The sequence below is a fragment of the Brachyistius frenatus genome, unplaced genomic scaffold, assembly GCF_029030835.1.
Source record: "Brachyistius frenatus isolate BFR_SWC_R1_liver_20210118 unplaced genomic scaffold, ASM2903083v1 Contig_100, whole genome shotgun sequence".
NCBI lineage: Eukaryota > Metazoa > Chordata > Actinopteri > Embiotocidae > Brachyistius > Brachyistius frenatus.
In genome coordinates this window covers 852,690-871,573 of record NW_027210699.1, presented here as the reverse complement: position 1 = coordinate 871,573, position 18,884 = coordinate 852,690, and the positions used below count along the sequence as shown (strand labels likewise).

Sequence of the window (18,884 nt, the reverse complement as noted above, 5' to 3'; positions counted from 1 at the left end):
TCATTCAGTTATGGGACTTTATGGACAGTGTTGTCTACATTTACCCTGCATGAAATAACACGGGGGGGGCATATGAAGAACCATAAAAACTGTTTGAGGAATGTATAGATAGCATGCATGAGCTGAACTCCCAAAACAACTCCCCAAACTCAGCTGTTACATTCGATTTTCTTTAATAACGATGCAAATGAAGAATCATTTTAAATGAATATATTAACATATTCTTCTAGAATCCATGAATGCCAATAACTCATGTTCATCTGAACAGCAGCAGTGATGTTAAACTGAGAAACAGCACATGTATCCATCGCGATCTCACTGACATCGCCAAGGAAACACAATTTATCTTGGAGCAAAATATGAGATGAAAGAACAAGAAGCGGGAAACAGTTCATTTAGACGCTGTGAACTAGTTAGAGTGGTCACAGAATCTGTCTCAACATCTGGACCTCTGATCCATCAACGCTGGCTCTTCTGTTAAACACCAGTTCCCACAGGTACCGACCTGTGGGAACGCTGCAGTGAACTGGTTTCATCCAGTCAATGGATATCAGTTCATTTCATCCAGTCAATGGATATCAGTTCATTTCATCCAGTCAATGGATATCAGTTCATTTCATCCAGTCAATGGATATCAGGGAATTTTGTTGGCATGTTTCCATTTCAGTTTCCATTTATCCAAATACAATATTTTCCATGTCTGTAGCTGTAACATTGGTTATCTGGTTATTGTCAGTGTGTATGTTTCGTAGCATTAGTGCTCACTGACAGAAAATGTAGCTTATTAGGTTGCGAGCTAATTACCATTATTGATGAATTCGTTGCCTCTGAAATGCGTATTTAGACATTTCATTTCTTTCAATAACATCGTAAACGGAGCGTCATGTGCCATCTGTTTCTGGTCTCCTCGGCACAACGGCAGCTTGTTTTCCTGTTCATTTGAAGTCAGAATTTCAGCTTCGTAGTCGGACCAGTCGGAGAAAAGTCAGGAACCCTGCCAGTGTCCGGAGGAACCTTTATTCCACTGAAGTGTCCTTCCTCACTGTTGATCTCTTCATCAAGTTACTCACATGAGCAATGAACATTAATACTGACATGTCTTTCAGCCAAAAACTGAGTCAACTCTGGCTGAAGATGAGAAACTGCTACTTGGATGTTTTGAAAATAGGAGATGATTTTAATTGTTTGATTTATTTAGAGATTGAAGAAGTTGCTTTCGCTAAAGCAGCAGATAAAAGTGTTAATAATCCAAGACATTAACAGGAAGTCTTTTTTCCCCCGCGGCTGTTTTCACGAACGAACGTGTGTTTCCAGATGTGTCGGGAGAAAGCAGTCAAAGTGCAGCTCAGTTCCAGGGTCGGCCCAGTGAGGTCTGGTCCCAGTGGCAGAACCAGCACCACTCCCAGCAGGCCGGGGAGCAGCACACACACCCCAACCCCAGCCAGACAGAAGTCTTCCAGGTAACACACACACACACACACACAGTGACCAGGACTATGTTTAGTGTGTCAGAGATGTGTGACATGTCTCTGGAGAGCTGTGTGTCCTCAGCACACCCCTGACCTCTGACCCCCCCCTCTTCCCCACTCTCTGTGTCTGCAGGACATGTTACCCATGGCGGGAGATCCCACCCAGGGAACGGCCAACTACAACATCGAGGACTTTGCCGACCTCGGCATGTTCCCGCCCTTCTCTGAGTAACGCCGGCCCTCCCCGACCCGGACTGATGTTTGCATTTCTCTCTCATGTTCTGTCTCATGTTTGTGTCCAGCTGGATCGCCAACACTCAGCTGTGTGCTGCCTGGTGAATGTTTGGGTGCACTTGTCATTTGCGCACGTACAAGCACATAGGACACTAATGTTGCCGTACGTATCTGTGAACATGCACATACCTCATCGCTGCGGAGAGGCACCGTGCTGTCAGATGGAAGGAACATCAGTCAGCTTTGACCACGTCTTCATCTCACACCCGTCATGGATGTTCATCTTCATCTTTCTACAGAGAACGTGTTGCGTCATCTCATGAGTGTCGGTCTGAAAATGAAATGTTTTCATGCACGTTGTTGTCTAGAAGCAACAAAGAGCTGGTCTGAAATCAGTTATTATTATTAACACAACAATATGCATCTACGCAACAACGCTGTTTGTTTGTCTGCTCGTTATGCAGCAGCACACAAACACCATCCATACTACTAATACACACTTTGAAATATGAAAGATTATTATTGGTTGTAAAAGCAGTGGGAGGAGACTCTCTGATTGGTTGATTTCATGTTTAATGTTACAACCCGTCTGAATGTCACACACTCAGATCATCTCCCGTTTAACGAGCACAAGTTGGATTTCAACGCGACATAAATGGACTTTTGGTCCTCGATCTGTCGCCACGGTAACGGATGTTGTTTAAGCTCTCTTAACAAAATGATGCAGTCTGTGCCGTCACACTGACGCTCTCTGCAGTCATCATCATCATCATCATCGGGACCAGAGGAGGTCAGTCAGGTGGTTTTGTACTGAGATTAATGTCAGTATTATTATGAGATGTTGAACTTCCTCTCTTTCCTCAAACATCTACATCCACATGACGTCATGTCACATGTTCATCTCTGCAAGTATCAACGCAGATGACAGAAAGTTATGACAGTGATAAATGTGCATCTGCTGCATCCGAGGAACCTCTGCATCATTTATATGATCATTTACTCCTCTGCTGCTTTCTTTTATCACAATAATGTCTCTGGACTGCTGAAACACACTTCAGTAAATTTGACCTAAATATTGACCTCAACAGGAATATATATTTTAAATAATGAGATAAAGCTGGCACAAAGTTTTACTGCACAATATCCTCACGCAGTTTATGGAACTGGAAACAGAGAAAGTAACAACCTGCCAAGTCATCAGTATTAATCTATGAAGGAAGTTTTATTACTGTTGTTGCAACACACTATCCGTGTGTGTGTGTGTGTGTGTGTGTGTGCGCGTGTGCGTGTCCGAATGTCAGTGCGCAAAAACAGGCAACATTATCAAAATAAAAGCATCCATACACAGGAAACTATTCACATTAAGGGTAAAAACAAAAATCATACAATCAATTCAAGGACTTTTTTTTTTTCAAAACAAAATAAATGCAAAAGAGTTTTCCAGCAAAAGAAACAATAAAACTAAACAGCATAGAATAAAAACAGCGGTCCTTCCAGCCATGATATCGTAGTGAGGACACAGCAGGTTCAACGAACATGTCACACATCTGAACCGCTGCTATCTGCTGAGTCAGCACTTCACCAGGAAATGTTTTCAGTGCCAAACTGCGGACGGAGCGAGTCTGCTTCATGTTCAGTCCTGCTGACGGAGAACAAACACAGCAGAAGACACAGACAGCATGTTCAGAACAAAAGGGACAGCTGAGCGTTCGCCCTGTGGTCTTCATCTTCGTCTCCATCTTCATCAGCATCAACATTCCCCAACAAACACATTTGACCTGTGTGTTGAAGATGTCCCCCTCCATCTGTCTGCAGCCTCTTGCACACCATCACTGACTCCGCTAACCAGCAGCAGGAGAGGAGGAGCCCCCCCCTCCACCCTCCCCTCCACCCCCTCCCCCACCCTCTCCTGCTGCTGCATCGACCTTACTGTGTAACTATATGTGTTGATGTCTTGAACTGTAGAAAAATACCCGATGCAAGTATAGAAGGATTCTATGTATAAATGAAGCAAAATTAGAAGAAAAAAACAAACAAACAAACACAAAAAAAACTCATTGCAGTCAGTTGCTAAGCTAAGGCTTAAAGTGCACTTCATGAAGCTAACTGCTAATCACACCAGCCTGCTTTAAAAGGGAAAAACCGCCATACCGTCCAAGCAAAGCGCAGTATTTACTAGTGTATTCGGTGTTCTTCAGCTCTCGCTACTTGACTTTATTACTTTATAATCTTTTCAACGACTAAGAGACTGAATAATACTTTCTAGTGGGGGAGCTTTTACATGATAGATTGTATAATGTGTTGGACAGACAGACGGGAGAACCTTCACACATCAGAGTCCTTTTGCTAAAGATCTCCAGTTGATGTTTTTTGTAAATAATGTGATTTTTATGTCGACTCGTGTTACTTTCACGCAGGACATTTTTTGTGTAGGTTTTAATGATATTGTGTGCAATGTGAGTGCGTATTTAACTATTGGTATTTAGTTAGTTGGTTAATTGTACATTGAGTTCTAGACCTGTATAAATTGTGTAAATGTGACCCATTATTTTTGTGTAACAAACTGTGCTTGTGACAATAAATTCTTATTGGTTACGTGGCTTCCATTCAAGTTCAGTTTTCCATCATTTAGGTTCACTTCACATTTAAAGGTGTTTTTATCTTTCATAATTAGTTACATGTTTGGGTCCATATCAATCAGCAACCATCAGTGATGTCATCGTTGGTTTGTGAACGTTATGAATCCTCCAGTTCAGATTCTGTCCGTCACCATCTTTGCTAGTTCGGAGCGGTTTGGAGCAGGAAGTGACCATATTTGGACGAGCTGGGGGAGGAGCCAGCGGTGGATCTGACCGATCTGATTGGAAACCTGACGATACTACGTCCCGCCCACCGATAGCTGACTGCACCACAGGCCTGTCAATCAAACAGACACGCCCCCAAAACCAGGTCTTCTTGAATCTTCTTTTCTAATGAATGAGGGATTATTTTCAGATGGACCTCCAGAAAACTAAGAAGAAGGAGTGACTTTAGCTAACAACACCGAGATAACTGGTGGACACATTTTATTCACTTTGGATTTGATGAGAGAAGTTGAATGGGAGTCTATGGAGCCGGAGGCTTTTTGGAGCCCACCTCTAGTGGCACTCGCTGGTATTGCAGCTGAAGACACTTCTGTATCTGAACCATTTTACAGACCTGAAGCTACGAACACTTTTATATCCAGTCTGTGGTAATGCTTCACTTTAAATGTTATTGCCACAAGGAATCGGGGGACAGCAATATCTCCTTTCATAAAGAATGGTCCAACTTATCCTACGCTAAAGGAGATGAAGGAAGCATTGAAGCTCCTTTCATAAATATTTAGAGAATTCAACTACACAGCAAATTCACATCTTTGGAATAAACTCTGAGTCTGAACCATTTTTCAGACCTGAAGCTACGAACACTTGTATATAGTTTGTGAGACAAGTAGTGCAAGAGTGCCTTGTAGTGCTCATGCCGGAATCATTATGTTATGTAGTGATCAACATTCAGAGTCCTAAAAGCTGCTCTGCACAAAAGAAGCTAAAATACAATGAAGATGACAAAAAGGTCAAACTGTTTCAGCATCCAGATGTTTTATATTAACTTTAGATTCCACCTCTGAAACACAGCTGGTATATTGTATATGTCTGGTAGCAGTTCATCCTCCCACTAAGCATGTCAGCTCTCTGTTAGTCGAGAAAACTTCTCCAGAGCCTGACGAGTATGTGCGGAATGCCAAAAGCTCAGATGTGTTTTTCTGAACACAAACTGCAGCTCCTGGCACCTCTCCTGCTTTGGCACGTTAGCACCTTTCCTCCGTCTCGGCTCTTGAACAAACTGGTAGGTGATTTGAAAATAAATAGTTTCCCACATTCCTTCTTGACACGACATGCACTCCGATTAGCCTCTTAAATTCCCCTCTGACATTTGCTAAGCTCTGCAGCATTCGTGATGGACTGGAGGAGGGGGGGCGGGGGGATAGAGGGAGTGTCATTCTCCGGATGTCTTCATGTTGCATCTACATGCTGCTGTCCTCGGGCTCCATCCCACCGTCTCCTGCTTGATTGCCATTAGCTGATAACCGCTGTGATGGTGTTTATGTGAAGTGTTGTAAATAACATCTGGAGTCTTTAAAGAGCCTCGAGCCCCGAAGCATCACTGAGACACTCTGTGCTGCAGTGTGTGTTCAAGATAGTGTTCAATTTGCATAAGCCACTGTTATGCAGCGTGTGTGCGTGCGTGTGTGTGTGATGTGTGTGTGTGTGTGTGTGTGTGTGTGTGTGTGTGTGTGTGTGTGTGTGTGTGTGTGTGTGTGTGTGTTGTGGTTGGCAGAGCGGAGCTGCATTCTTGTCTGCAGTCAGTGTGTCTCCATGCTGACAGGTCTATTTTATATCATGCTGCTGTGAATCTCCGCCAAACACACTGACAACAGTACTGGAAGCAGAGCGAGAGAACAACAAGCCTGTTTACCTGCAGCTCCACTATCAGCACTCACGACTCCATTATTCTCCACCTCCCTGTATTCCCGTCATGTTGGGACTGTTGAGTGGACTGAATATGAAAAGAGGAGTGTATCTGTTGGAACCGCAGGACCTCTGGAGACCGAAAGACACTCAGCAAGTCACGTCAGGGGTTCATGTCCCTGAGAGCTGCGGGAATAACGGCTGACAATGTGTCACAAGATGACATTTAAATATATAAATGAAATCAAAGTTATCTACCGATTGTTGGTTTGTACAAATGATGCAACAGACGGCAGTTTGAAATGAACTCTACATGAAGTTATTTTTCTGTGTTTCTATGATCCAGATTTAAGCCAGCTTGGGTTCATGAAGGAGTTTTTCAGGTGCATTCTGGTGGTCTTAACACAGCAGCAGTTAAAACAACATTTTCCAAGCAGAGTGAATATCTAGTCAGGAAATCACTTCACATTCAAATCAAATTTTCACTTTTTCACATTGGTTTGTTACATGTCTTTTCTTTTTTTCAACCATTTCCTGTGTTTTGTGTTTTTTTCATGATGTGACCCTCTGAGCCGACCTATCCCTGCAGGAGTCTGGAGGGCGGAGTCAGGCCGTCATGGAAGTTCAGCTCACCTGTTCGGCTCCACTGTATAAGGTGATATAAGGTGGTGAGGCAGAAAGCCCATCTTTCTCCTTTGGCTTCCATCTTCTTTAGGTTTGCACCACTGTGCTTCCTCCTGCTGGTAGTGTTTGTAATAAACGCCTGCAGTCCAGACCCGTCACCCACTGGAGCATTGTGAAGCCAAAAATATGACAAAGGAGACCCTGAACTGTTGAGCAGCTGAAATCCTGTATGAGGTAAGAATGGGACCACATTTCACTTTCAAAACTCCAGCTGACAGCCTCCTCAGTTCCCCAGCGTTTACAAAGTGTTGTTAAAAGAAGAGGTGATGCAGCTCAGCGGTGAACATGAACCTGTCCCAACGTTTTTCAGACGTGTTGCTGCCATCAGATTCTAAATAAACACATATATTTTATGTGTATATGTTTTATTTATTGTTTATGAAACAATTCAATAAGTTGTCTTTGGTCTATTTTCAATTAAATATTAGTTTACATGTTTTGCGAATCATCACATTCTGTTTTTATCTACATTTCACACTGCGTCCAGACTTCTTTGGGAACAGGCCTGTAGTTAAATATACATACCTCGTGTATTATTGCCTCTGGTATTTGACTTAATTTTGTTCTGGATACAGTTTTGCTTATTTCTTCTCCTGTAATCTCTTGGGTTATTATTTTAGATGGTAAATCTGAGGATGTTCAAATTATATACAGCTGCAGTACAGTTTGAGCATGTAAATGTGTGTAATACGTTTCAAGGGGATTCCATCCATCTCCCAAACGGTGGAGTCTTCATGGTGTGAGGATCTTTCACTTTAAACTCTCTTCCCTTCAAAGTCTTCTCCACTCAAGGAATTTTAAGATTTGCAGTCATTCTCATAAAAATGTGGTTTAATTAGCTGAGCTCTCCTCTCTGCTTCATTTTCATATAGAGTTTGCTTTGTATCTAGGATATGATAAGTATGTAATTATACTAATACATATTTTTCCAAATTTCTCCAAAGATTTACATTTTTCAATCGAGTCCTTAATATTTTCCCTGAAGTTTCTCTTTTTTTTCCTTTTTCTTCTGAGCTGATAACATTTTAATTTGACCTCTATGGAGCTCTTTGCAGCATTCAGAAACACGCTGGAGGGCACCGCTTCATTATTATGATGGGTTATGTATACTACATAACTACATGTGTAGTATGTATGTATACTACATACATAACATATACTATATACATACATACATATACTTTGACATTGTTTACCTAAATATTCAAACATCCTTTTACGGCCTGAACAAAAGAACTTCTGTCTGTGGACCAAAATTACACGTTACATATAAAGATATGAACTCTTAATAATTCATTAATAAAAACCCATCAATAAATAAATAGATGAATTTATGATGACCTTGATATTAAACACTGGCAGCAGGAATTGAGACGATGCTGAGAGCCTTTTTGTAATGTGGGTTTCACAGCATGTGATTGACGTACATGCAGAGACTCATGCGTTCAGAGGGGGAGAGCATTGTACTTCATTTATGTCTTCCTGTCTTGACGGTTTTTCGTGTCCATTTCAGTCGTTGATTCGTTGTCTTCCTGTGTTTTCCTCGTCGTTTGGTTTTGTCTCTCTGGCTCATGTTCATTTCCTGTTTTATTTTGGTAACTCACCTCTTCTCTTGTTTCTGTTGTCGTCACTTCCTGCCCTTGTGTCTTTGCCTTGATTGTCTCCACCTGTGTGTAATGACCTCCCCGTCCTCATGTGTATAAAGTCATGCGTGCTCCTTACTTCCCGTCAGATCGTCGTCGTTTCGATGCACCCGATCCCGGCCGTCTTCCTTCTGTCCTGTAAGTCTTCCAGCCTTTTTGTTTTCTTGGATCTAGTTGCCTGTTTCATAACTTGCCTTGTTTCTACTGAAGATCTTGAACTTTACATTCTAAGTTTGTGTTCCCTGAAGTTGAAGCAAGTGTAACCCAGGTGTTTTAAAACTACAATTCAACAATGTTCCCTTAACGCCCCTCATGCAGACACTAAAATTTACAGACGTTCCCTAAACGCCTCATATTCTGAATATCGGTAGATGCTACAATTTATTGATGTCCCCTGAACGCCTCACAGTCTATCAGTAGATGCTGAGGCTGCACACAGAGAAGCATCTGGTTACTCCTCAGTTACTGCAGCATGCCTCACTCGCACTTCTTTTTTTCCGGTGCGCCTCCAGAGCTGGATGAAAAGTTCTGAGACGCCTTTACTGCTCCTGGAACTTTAAATTGAAAGTCATTCATGTCTCTACATCCAGACTCACTTTGGTCTGAGGACTGCGTGACTCCTTTTTATTGTAAAATATGGATCGTGGTATACATGTACAGTTTATACTGCCGATTAGAGCTGCAGCCAGTTACCACAAGTTCTACCCTGCGTCCGGTCTCCCTCTCTGAGCCCGCCGAGTCAGCGTCGGCACCAGCACCGGTCCTGAAGGACCAAACATGGCTGTTCCACATTTGGCAGCTTCTTCTCGAAGGCTCTTTTTCAGCCTCCGATTTCAACGCGTCTCCTTTGTGTTTTGTTTTATCCAGTTTGGCACTCTGACTTTTTTGTAGATGCACTATTTAATCAAAGGGTTAAAGATGCAACCTGGTCCATCAAGAAAGAAAACAGGGAGGGGATCCATATGTTTTATGGTCAATGTCCTTGGGCCTCCTGATCAAGTAGCATCGATGCAGTGTTGTCATTCCTTGTCCAAGTATGTTCGTGTCAGTGTCCACTTCTCATCAGCTTGTCCTCCAACTTCTGACAATGACTTTGCTAATCGATGCAACATCTGAGCCGGCATGACTGTCGCCATCTTTAGTTCTATTTATATGCACAGACATTTGTGGTCCTTAAAGAATTACATTTAAAAAAAAAAAAAAAAAAAAGTGGTTCCTCTGAATTATCCACAGGTGTTGCAGTCAACTTTTCTGTGTTTTCTGCCTCCAGCAGCAATTAGTGTTGAGCGAGAGCTGTATTATACATGAAAAGCCTGTGAGCCCTGTGTGACTGCGCATGCAGGGTTGAACATGCCTCCATGCGACTGATGGCAATTATGCTCCTACCGAGTGCAGCTAATTTAGTGCAGCAGCCTGTAGACCGAAGGCATCATGAAACGGCATCCGCTGTTTGTTTTTCATTGTGTCCCCAGAGCTTTAGGAGCTAATTGACTGTGATTAACAGGCCTCCTGTCGGAGGACTGATGCTTTCTGAGAGGAAAAACAACAAAGGCTGGTCTTGTTCATTTTGTTCTGATGCCAGTTTAAGAGCTTTGGGACTCTTTTGTTCAGCTGACTGGTCCTCAAACGTCTAAAAACAGAGCTGTGAAGCTGTCGTCAGGAAAGAGTTCATCTTTTGCCTGCGCCGTGGAACTGATGATGTCATGTGGCATCAGAAGAATACTGATCCAGTTCTGGCTCGTCAGTCTCTGGGGATGATGCAGCAAACACTGAGAGGCAGAGTGGGTCTGGCGTGTGCTGCAGCTGGACACCTGGACATCTGGACACCTGGACACTTGTAGCATGAGGTGAACACACTGATGCACTCAGAGTAGAGAGTTAGTACACCGGTACAACATCTGGAATACAAGAACAACATCTGGAACACAAGAACAACTACATGTAGTACATGTTGTGTACTACATTAACTACCTGTAGTACTCTACGTGTCGTGTACTACCTCCCCCAGCTGTTCTGCTCCCTCCTGAGTTGTCGACTGAATCACCTGCTGATCTTTCCGTCTGCTTTGTTTCATCATTTAACTTAAAAATTCATGTTTTATTTGTGCCATCAGTTTCATACACGAAGTAAACATACAGGTGGTTTCTACCCGGCAACAGCATGCTGGTACTCGGTGTAAAAGATATACTCATGTAGACGTGTCCGACTATCACTGGTTTGGTGTTCTGGTCCGTCCATCAGCTGCAGCTCCCTCGGTTCCTCCTCTTCTGCTGCAGAACCAAGATGCTGAGAAGCGTCCAGTCTGTCATGACTCTGAGGAGAACACGATCTGGGCTCTCGTAGTTCACGTTGTTGTCATTGTGTCACTGAGCTTTTCTCAACCTTGGGCGAGACTTGTTGCGCCAGTTGTTCCAGATGTTGTACGTGCCCGTGTGTGCGTTTTCCCTTCTGACATCAGCAGAGCACTTTGTGAGAACTTGAGAGTTTCTCTTTTGGCCGGCCTGCTGCAGGATTTGATAACTGAGGAGGACACTGTGATTTGTTGTTCCATCCTGTGAGGGCTCAGGTCAGCGTCATAAACCCATTCATATCTTTTGAGTTTGGTCTTTCAGTTTGAGAACATGATTTATTGTTTTCATGTTCAGGTATTATAATGTTCTCCTTCAAATCTCTGCCCTCGCAGTCAAAGAGTCGCTGCTCATGACAGATTTGTTCTTGTCTTTCTCCGATATACTGCTCCAACATAACTTTCCCTCCTTGCTTATGAAACTTCTACTCTCTGACTTTGTAGAACAAGGTTCTGACAATGGCTCAAGAGTCAATCTCCATTATATTTATTCTGTATGCACACACAGTCTGAGAAGTTTGGAGTCCAAAGAAATGAATCTTCAGTCGTGCACCTGCTCGATATGAAACGATCAGCCATCACCAGAACAAAATACTTCATCCCTGGTGGAAATAAGGGCTTTAAAAAAGCTTAACTTCATTAGTTGTTCAAAAACGGATGCTGTTTGCGAAACGGCCTTCTCACCTTAATAAGCTGATTAAAGGTAATGATGCTCATGACACTCTTGTTGTCATAATTACTCTCAGACTTCCTGCCCACCATGTCAGTGCATGTCCTGAGTGCTGAAGCTCTTCCTCTCTGTGAAGGAAGTGATCTGGTTTTGTCCACACTGTATTTAAAGTGGATCTCCACTCAGTGTAGTCGGTTGAATATGTGCTGTTGACCTGAAAAGTTGTAAGTAACAAGTTTGTCTGCGTCGTCCTGCATCCATCATGGCGGTGATTCGTACCACGATGTGTTTTGCGCGAGCTTCCGCAGCCCGACCCGGTTCTTGTCTTCCAAACAGCAGAGTGACGTCTCTGAGGTGTTTACCGCTCCCCCGAACAAGGGTCTCCCCCTCTAAACGTCCAATTCATGGTTTCATTTTACTTGATGATCTAATATATCCACAAAAATAAAATCTTAGAGTTCAGAAATTACTTCAGAATTTGTTCAGAAACTGAAAACAGATTTGTCGGTCAGGACCGTTTTTTTTCTGTCTTCTCCCAGTGATCACCTGACGACCTCCACTGAGAGTATTTCAAACTAGCTCCACAGTGATGCTTCAATATTAATAAAATAATGATGTCATGTATATTGTGTATCAACCATCAAACCAGTACGTGTGCTTTAATACTTTAACGCCATTTAGCTGCTGGTACTCTGTAGGGTTTGTCATACAGGACTGTTCCTTGTATTTCTACTGAACTCTCCACCGCTGACACTGACATTAGTCACATCCCCTTTAAGGTTGGTATTTTGACTTTGTTGATGACATCATGCTGCTGTCAGTGGTTATTCCAGCAGGGAGGCTAGGTGGCGCTAACGCATCAACCTGCTCGTCAACTGGCTGAAGTCTGATGTCACACAAAAAACACTTTTAGCTTTCAACATTAACAAGCAACTAAATATATAAATCTTGACATGTCAAAGATTCAGTTTATATCTGTAACCACCTGCTGGTGGATAAAAGCCAGAAGTTCTAGTTTTTGTGGTGAAATGTACCGAATGAGTGAACAGATGGAAAAATAGGCTGATTGTTATTGAAATTGATTGTTCTGCTACATAATGATTTTTACAGATGGACTTTTCATAAACTACTTGATCTAAATAATGAAGGACCATATTTACAACTATGGGATTAATCAGGTCCAAATATTGATTGATGCTCATAAAAATAAAAAAAAAGTTTGAATCTGACTCTTCTGTATTTAACGTGCTGAGATCAGCTAATCATGAGAGTGATGTAACATAGTGATACGTCTCTTTACTCACAAACAATGTTTGGAGTTCAGTCAGTGGCTCAGAGAGGATAATAACTCGCACTCACTGTGGATGTCAGCAAATTACTATTCGGTCAAATTGATCAAATACTGCTGATATGTTCTAACCTCTGAATGTTATCTATCAATAAGAATGTGAAAAAGAATTAAAAGTCTCCACTGAGTTTTGTTTGGAGACATTCACGGCAATAAGCAGAAACTGTTTTCTGTTTTCAGATTTCACTTCCCAGACATCCAAGCAGTGGGACATCAGTCAGAGGACCAAACCTGCTGCATCAGCGCCACCAGCTCTCTGTGGTGGAAGAAACACTGCTGGGTGGAGAACGCTTCACCAACCCTCTGATTGGGATGTTTTCTTCCCAAAAAATGTCACCAAAACACAAAGCCAGGGCTTTTATCAGGCTGCCACGTGCTCGATCAGCACCGTGTACCTCACCAGAGAGGGAAGCAACACGCATGTATGTAAAACTACATCTTTGAGCTTATAACGTTAAGGATTTCATACTTTAGAAATCAATATTAACAGGAAAGTAAATGTGATGATCAGAATACTTGGAAAATAAAAAGACTCCATTATTTTTTTTTATTTTTTTTTCCCAGCTGAACAATGTTACAGGAGGCTGATGCTCCGTTGGTAACGTGGAGGTTTTGACTTCAGTATTCCACCCGACCTGTAAACACACTGATGCGTTAAATCAGTCGTGCTCCTCCGCAGCTCCCTTCAGTATGTTAGGCATTTTTAAAAAGTGTTGCATTGAACAAGTGCAAAGTGAAGCTGCAGATGATTTAGTTGTTGTGACGCTGTATGATTTCTCGACACTTACTGTCAGTATGGTTTTAAGTGCATTAAATGCATTCTTCCTGTGATGTGGTTCTCTATTTGTTCAAATGTGACAGACATTAAAGAGTTTTTGTTGTTGTTGTTGTTGTACTGATGTGGATTTACCATCAGAATCGTTTTAGGACTGAAGAGACCTAACATTAGCATCAATTCATATTTTCATGCAGAAAATCTGAATACTAATAAATCCTGTAATTGTACTGACACCGACTGCAGCGCTGCTGAGACGTCACCCCCAGAGTCACGGATTGTTTTTCCAGAGGAATGTAAATACATTTTGCTTATGTTCAGTATATTCAGCTTGCTTTCATTTTTCCTTCTCATTTGAATTGCAGAATAAATCTCCTGAGTCATCGCTGCTGCGTCTGTGGGTGAAGAACCACAATTGTGATATCAGCATGTGAAAACATTGTGTTTAATTGTCAGATGGAGAGCGTGTCTCCGTAGTGACGGCTCGGGCAGACATTTGATCCGGCCCGTGTTTTTCTTTTTCTGCCTGGGTTTCATCAGTCTGGTTCAAGACAAAGTCGAGGACAGAAAACATGTATAAGAATAATAAAGGAAACACAAAACATCGAGTCTGATTGTGGGAGGCAATAAAGAAAAGACCATGAGAGAGTTCAATTTTCCCTGCCTGTGTTCAACAGGAGAGACGCATGGCCATAACCTCATCTTATCTGACTCCACAATAAGATAATATATACAACAATGCAGCGGTTTCATAAAACACCACATTCAGCAGTGACTAAATACTTCAAATTATTTAACACATTAAATAAAAAACGAAGCAATGTCAGCATCTAAGTGCTTCCTCTGATGAGGGACAAAACATGCATTCAATTTTGTGTTTTAATTTTGTATTTATATTCTTTTTCTACTACATGAACCTGAGATGGACGGCTAATCATCATAATTATCATTTTTCTGCCGCACTCCAGTAAAGATTCCTGTTCAGCACATGAACGTGGATAAGAGCAAAATGTTTGATTATAATTCCACAACGAGGTCCACTTGTGAAAAGTTAATCATAGATGCTGATTCAACGGATTCCAGTTCCTGCTTTTATCTCTGGAGCTCTTTAGGTCTTCTGTTGAGCCGTCATCACGGCCATCGGAGCATGAACAGATCTGACGAGTATATTCCATGAAATGAATGTGCTGTTAGATGTATTCCTCAGAATATGATTTGTTACCAAGTTTTCACATGCAAGGAATTTTTCTTGGTGCAAAACAATCAAAAAGTAAAAAGTAAGCAAAAAACAACAACGTTACCGCCTACCGAGTTCTGCGTAGCATAATTGCGTGAATGTAACTCTGTTAGATGTGACGAGTTCACAGATGTGCAAAATCTGATTGTAGACGTTCATGTGTTGTCTGTACTCGGTGTGTCGGACAGTTTGAGTCTTATTTTCTGACAGCTGAAACTCGGGCGGCGTCGAATGGACCGGAGAGCAGCGCGTTTCACAAACAAGCAGGAAACTATAAGATTTAACACATAATCCAAGACCAATTTCTCGTATGTTCAAATTTACTTTGCGAATAATCCGACTCTGACGCAGCTGCAGCTCGGTTGCTTTTCGCCGGGAATTAACTTCTTCATATTTGTCTCGCGTTAACATTTGCTTCTCGTAAACATGCCGCTCTGCTGCCGGTAGATGAATGAATTTTTAACGAGCTTCGTGTGACCGTTTAGTTCAATCGAGTTTGTCAGTTTAAATTAAATTAAGCCAGATAACAAAACGATATCCTGGTTATGTTGAACCTACTTTGTAGTACAGCCTCAGGTTAATGTCCTCGCTCTCCTAAGTGTTTCAAATCTCCCCCACGGTTGCACCGTTTCCATCCGGCTTCGACACAGTAGCAGGCCGAAGAACTGGAGTTCATGCCTCTTCAATAAGTGATGAGCAGAGTCTCCAAAGCTCAATTCACACAAATAGTTATTTAGCAACTGCACAACCAAGTTTCTCTGCTTCAAATTGGGGGGAAAAAAACTGTTTTTATTTCCGGTCTTGTGAAGAAATTGATTTTGGTGTAGAATTGTGAATAAATTGTATTAGTGGACTCACGGTGAGACGCATCAGCGAGCGCTCCTCACAAACTGTCTCGCAATTCATTTCAATTCAGTTAAGTTCAATGACTGTGTGCTCTGCTTTACTGGAATCAATGTCCAGTTAACGATATTGCAAAAGCATCAACGATAATAATAGATGAGATAATATACAATATTGTCACAATAATATTGACATACATATACAATAATGATACACACCCCTCTTACATTGATAATAATGGACTGAATAATAACAGTGTTATCATTGTACTCGTCTTTTACCACTCTAAACATAATAGATCAGAGAGTACAATTCAATAAGAAGATGAGCAAAAAAAATACATTTCATTAAGTGAAATAAACAACAAGATAAAGTCAGACAAGCGAAAATGAAATGGCAAAAAATGTGTTGTGTGTCTCTTTCATGCAGCATTTGTCAAATATAACAAAGATCACACATCATGTCTGGAAGAAGCCATAAGGAACATAAAAGTTGGGTCAATATGAAATCCGCCAGATGACGACATGTTCCCCGTCTGAAGAGAAGCTTGATCATTTGATCCTTAATGCTACAAATTCATAGACATAAACTGTCCTTCAATAATTCATTAACTAGCTTCTAAGACACTGCAATTCCCTAGTTACTAGTAATAATTATAAAACTCAAAGTGCTTTACAGAGTTCAGTAAAATAGTAGAAACAATCAAGAAATATTCTGGTTAATTCAGTTTGAATTTTTTTTCTAATTGTATAGTGCCAAATCAAGTCAGCTCAAGACATTCAGCATAATAAGGTCCTCACAACAGAACTGAACAACATTACAGAGACCAACTCGACAGTTCCTGCATGAGCGGCAGCTGAAAGAAAAAACTCCATTTTAACAGGAAGAAAGTCTCAGTTTCTCGTGTGAAGCTTGTTCGACGTTGTTGTGCCACGATTTGATGGAACGCAGGAACATTTCCATACTTTCTAACGACTGCTTTGAGACTGTATTGAGAAAAAGGTTTTTTTAAACAGAATAAAGTACCCTTAAAATGAAATCCTGAATTAAAAATGATGATCTTTGATGTTGACTAATTGTTACCAGATCAGAAATGTTTTCATTTGTTTAAAACGTGCTACCTTTGGCTCGTCTCACTTTTTCTATCTTGTTATATTAATCTGCTTTTAAAAAGTCCCATAAAGATGAAATTAATATGGGTTTTGTTAAAAGCAACTTAACACCTGTGGCCTCTTTTTCCACTTCTTTTCCTTTTGTTTTGTTTGTTTGTTTGGATCGCAGCATTGCAGCTTTAAGAGGCGGAGAGCTGCTGTCATGCTGAACATTGTAACACCACAGACTGTGAATCTGAGAGTTTAAGACATGAGATGCTTCACATCGGCAGGTTCACGATCCCACACTGTCTTGTTTTCTTCTGAATAAATTGTGTTTCTGAGAGACGTAAAAAACGAGCAGAGGCTTCGTGCCCGTCTCTGGAACAGATTTCATTTGAAAGGGGGAGACATCTTCGTTAAGACGTGAGACTGAAATATTCTCCGTAAACGTGGAGAAACAGAACCTCACTCTGCTCTAACTATCAGACATATGGTGTTCAGCAATTGCCACTTTTTTCTGCTGTATTTTTAATGTCAGCTTGGCCCAGATTCGGTGTCTGCAGTCTGTTAGATGTGAACACATTCGACTATCTAGTAATGGCCATCCCTCTCCAGGCTACAACAAACGCAGCCAACTTCCTGTCTCCATATGGTTATTAGTGACGGCCCTGAAATGTGTAAAATGTGATCGTCTTTTCCTCTCATGTGGATTTGAAGTGCTTCATCTGAGGACACATGCTTTCTGCTGCTGCTGCTTTCACGCCTGCAGCGTTCTTCAGCTGTGATACAAGTTCTCATCGTGCGTCGGGAGAGAACTGCCTGCTGCGTGTGAGATAGGAGTGTCATGTGTTGTGAAGGAAACTAATCAGCATTCACGAAATAGCAACGCTGTCAGGACTCTGTTTGGTTTTGTTTTTATCAACATAACAAAGAAATTGCATGTGGCAACTGAAGTATGATTGATGATTGTGGTTTGAGCAATGAGAAACAGTCCGAACCGTCGACTGTGTTGATCACAGGTTGCCGTTTGCCGTTGCTGAGTGATCGGCACTCTCAGCTGTATGAATACTAATATGAGCCCCTGCCAGAAAGCTGATGCCAGATATTTTGTGTTTGTGCAATAGAAAGCACATATTTAAATGATGCTGGAGTTTAAAAAAACAAAACAACAACATATATATATTTCTACTTCTCCATTGTCACTGCAACAATTCGTCATTTGCCATCATCATGCTGGTCTTTAACCTCAGAAAGGTGGTGTTACGTAACACTGGCTAGCCAAAGGTTGGACAGCAGACAGAGGAAGAGGTGAGGAAGAGGAGAGGAGAGCAGTATTCTCCAAACCCTGGAATAATGCATTGGTTGGACGGTCCTCAGCACTTTTGGTGTTTTTTTTCCAGCAGCAGGACGAGATATATGTGGTGTTGAGTGAGAAAACAGTTAGTTCATGGTGATGAAGGAACATACTGTATCAAGGGTGCAACAGCGTGACTTTCTCTGCAGAACAACGGAGCTCATTGGCACAGAGGACTGTTGGCCTGTATCAGGCTGTGGAGTCCCAGACAGACTCAGCAGGGACGTCATCCCAACCCACCCTGTCAACCTGTACCTGCAGGGTGGAAGATATGCTCATTTAACCAACCACAAACCAATGCGAATGTTGTGACTTGTAAATTTAGTCAATTTTAAATGAATAATGAAATAAATAAATAAATGCGCACTGTTAAGTGTAAGTTTACACATTATTGTTGTATACAACCCCGTTTCCAAAGAGGTTGGGACGATGTGTAAAATATAAATAAAAACAGAATGGAATGATTTGCAAATCATGTAAACCCATATTTAATTAACAATAGACTAAAGACAACATATTAATTGTTGTTCTTGAACTGAGAAATTTCAATACATATTTTTCATAAAACAATACAATTTCTAATTTTCAACATTTGATATGTTGTCGTTGGTCTATTTTCAATTAAGTAATAGTTTACATGTATTTTCTGTCCCAACTTTTTAGAAATGTGTTGCTGCCTTCAATTTCAAAATGAGC

The 18,884-nt window shown here is 41.4% G+C and overlaps 1 protein-coding gene across 4 annotated transcripts in view; it reads left to right on the top strand.

Annotated features, from left to right (window-relative positions):
- Positions 1 to 1,972, top strand: part of arnt2 (aryl-hydrocarbon receptor nuclear translocator 2) — an 87,318-nt gene extending 85,346 nt beyond the window's left edge. For all 4 annotated transcript variants that reach the window (XM_069711448.1, XM_069711446.1, XM_069711445.1 and 1 more), the window contains 2 exons: positions 1,315 to 1,460; positions 1,603 to 1,972. In XM_069711448.1, coding sequence (XP_069567549.1) covers positions 1,315 to 1,460; positions 1,603 to 1,701 — 245 coding nt within the window. In that variant the 3' untranslated portion in view covers positions 1,702 to 1,972. The remainder of the gene's footprint in view (positions 1 to 1,314; positions 1,461 to 1,602) is intronic.
- Positions 1,973 to 18,884: the final 16,912 nt, after the last annotated feature.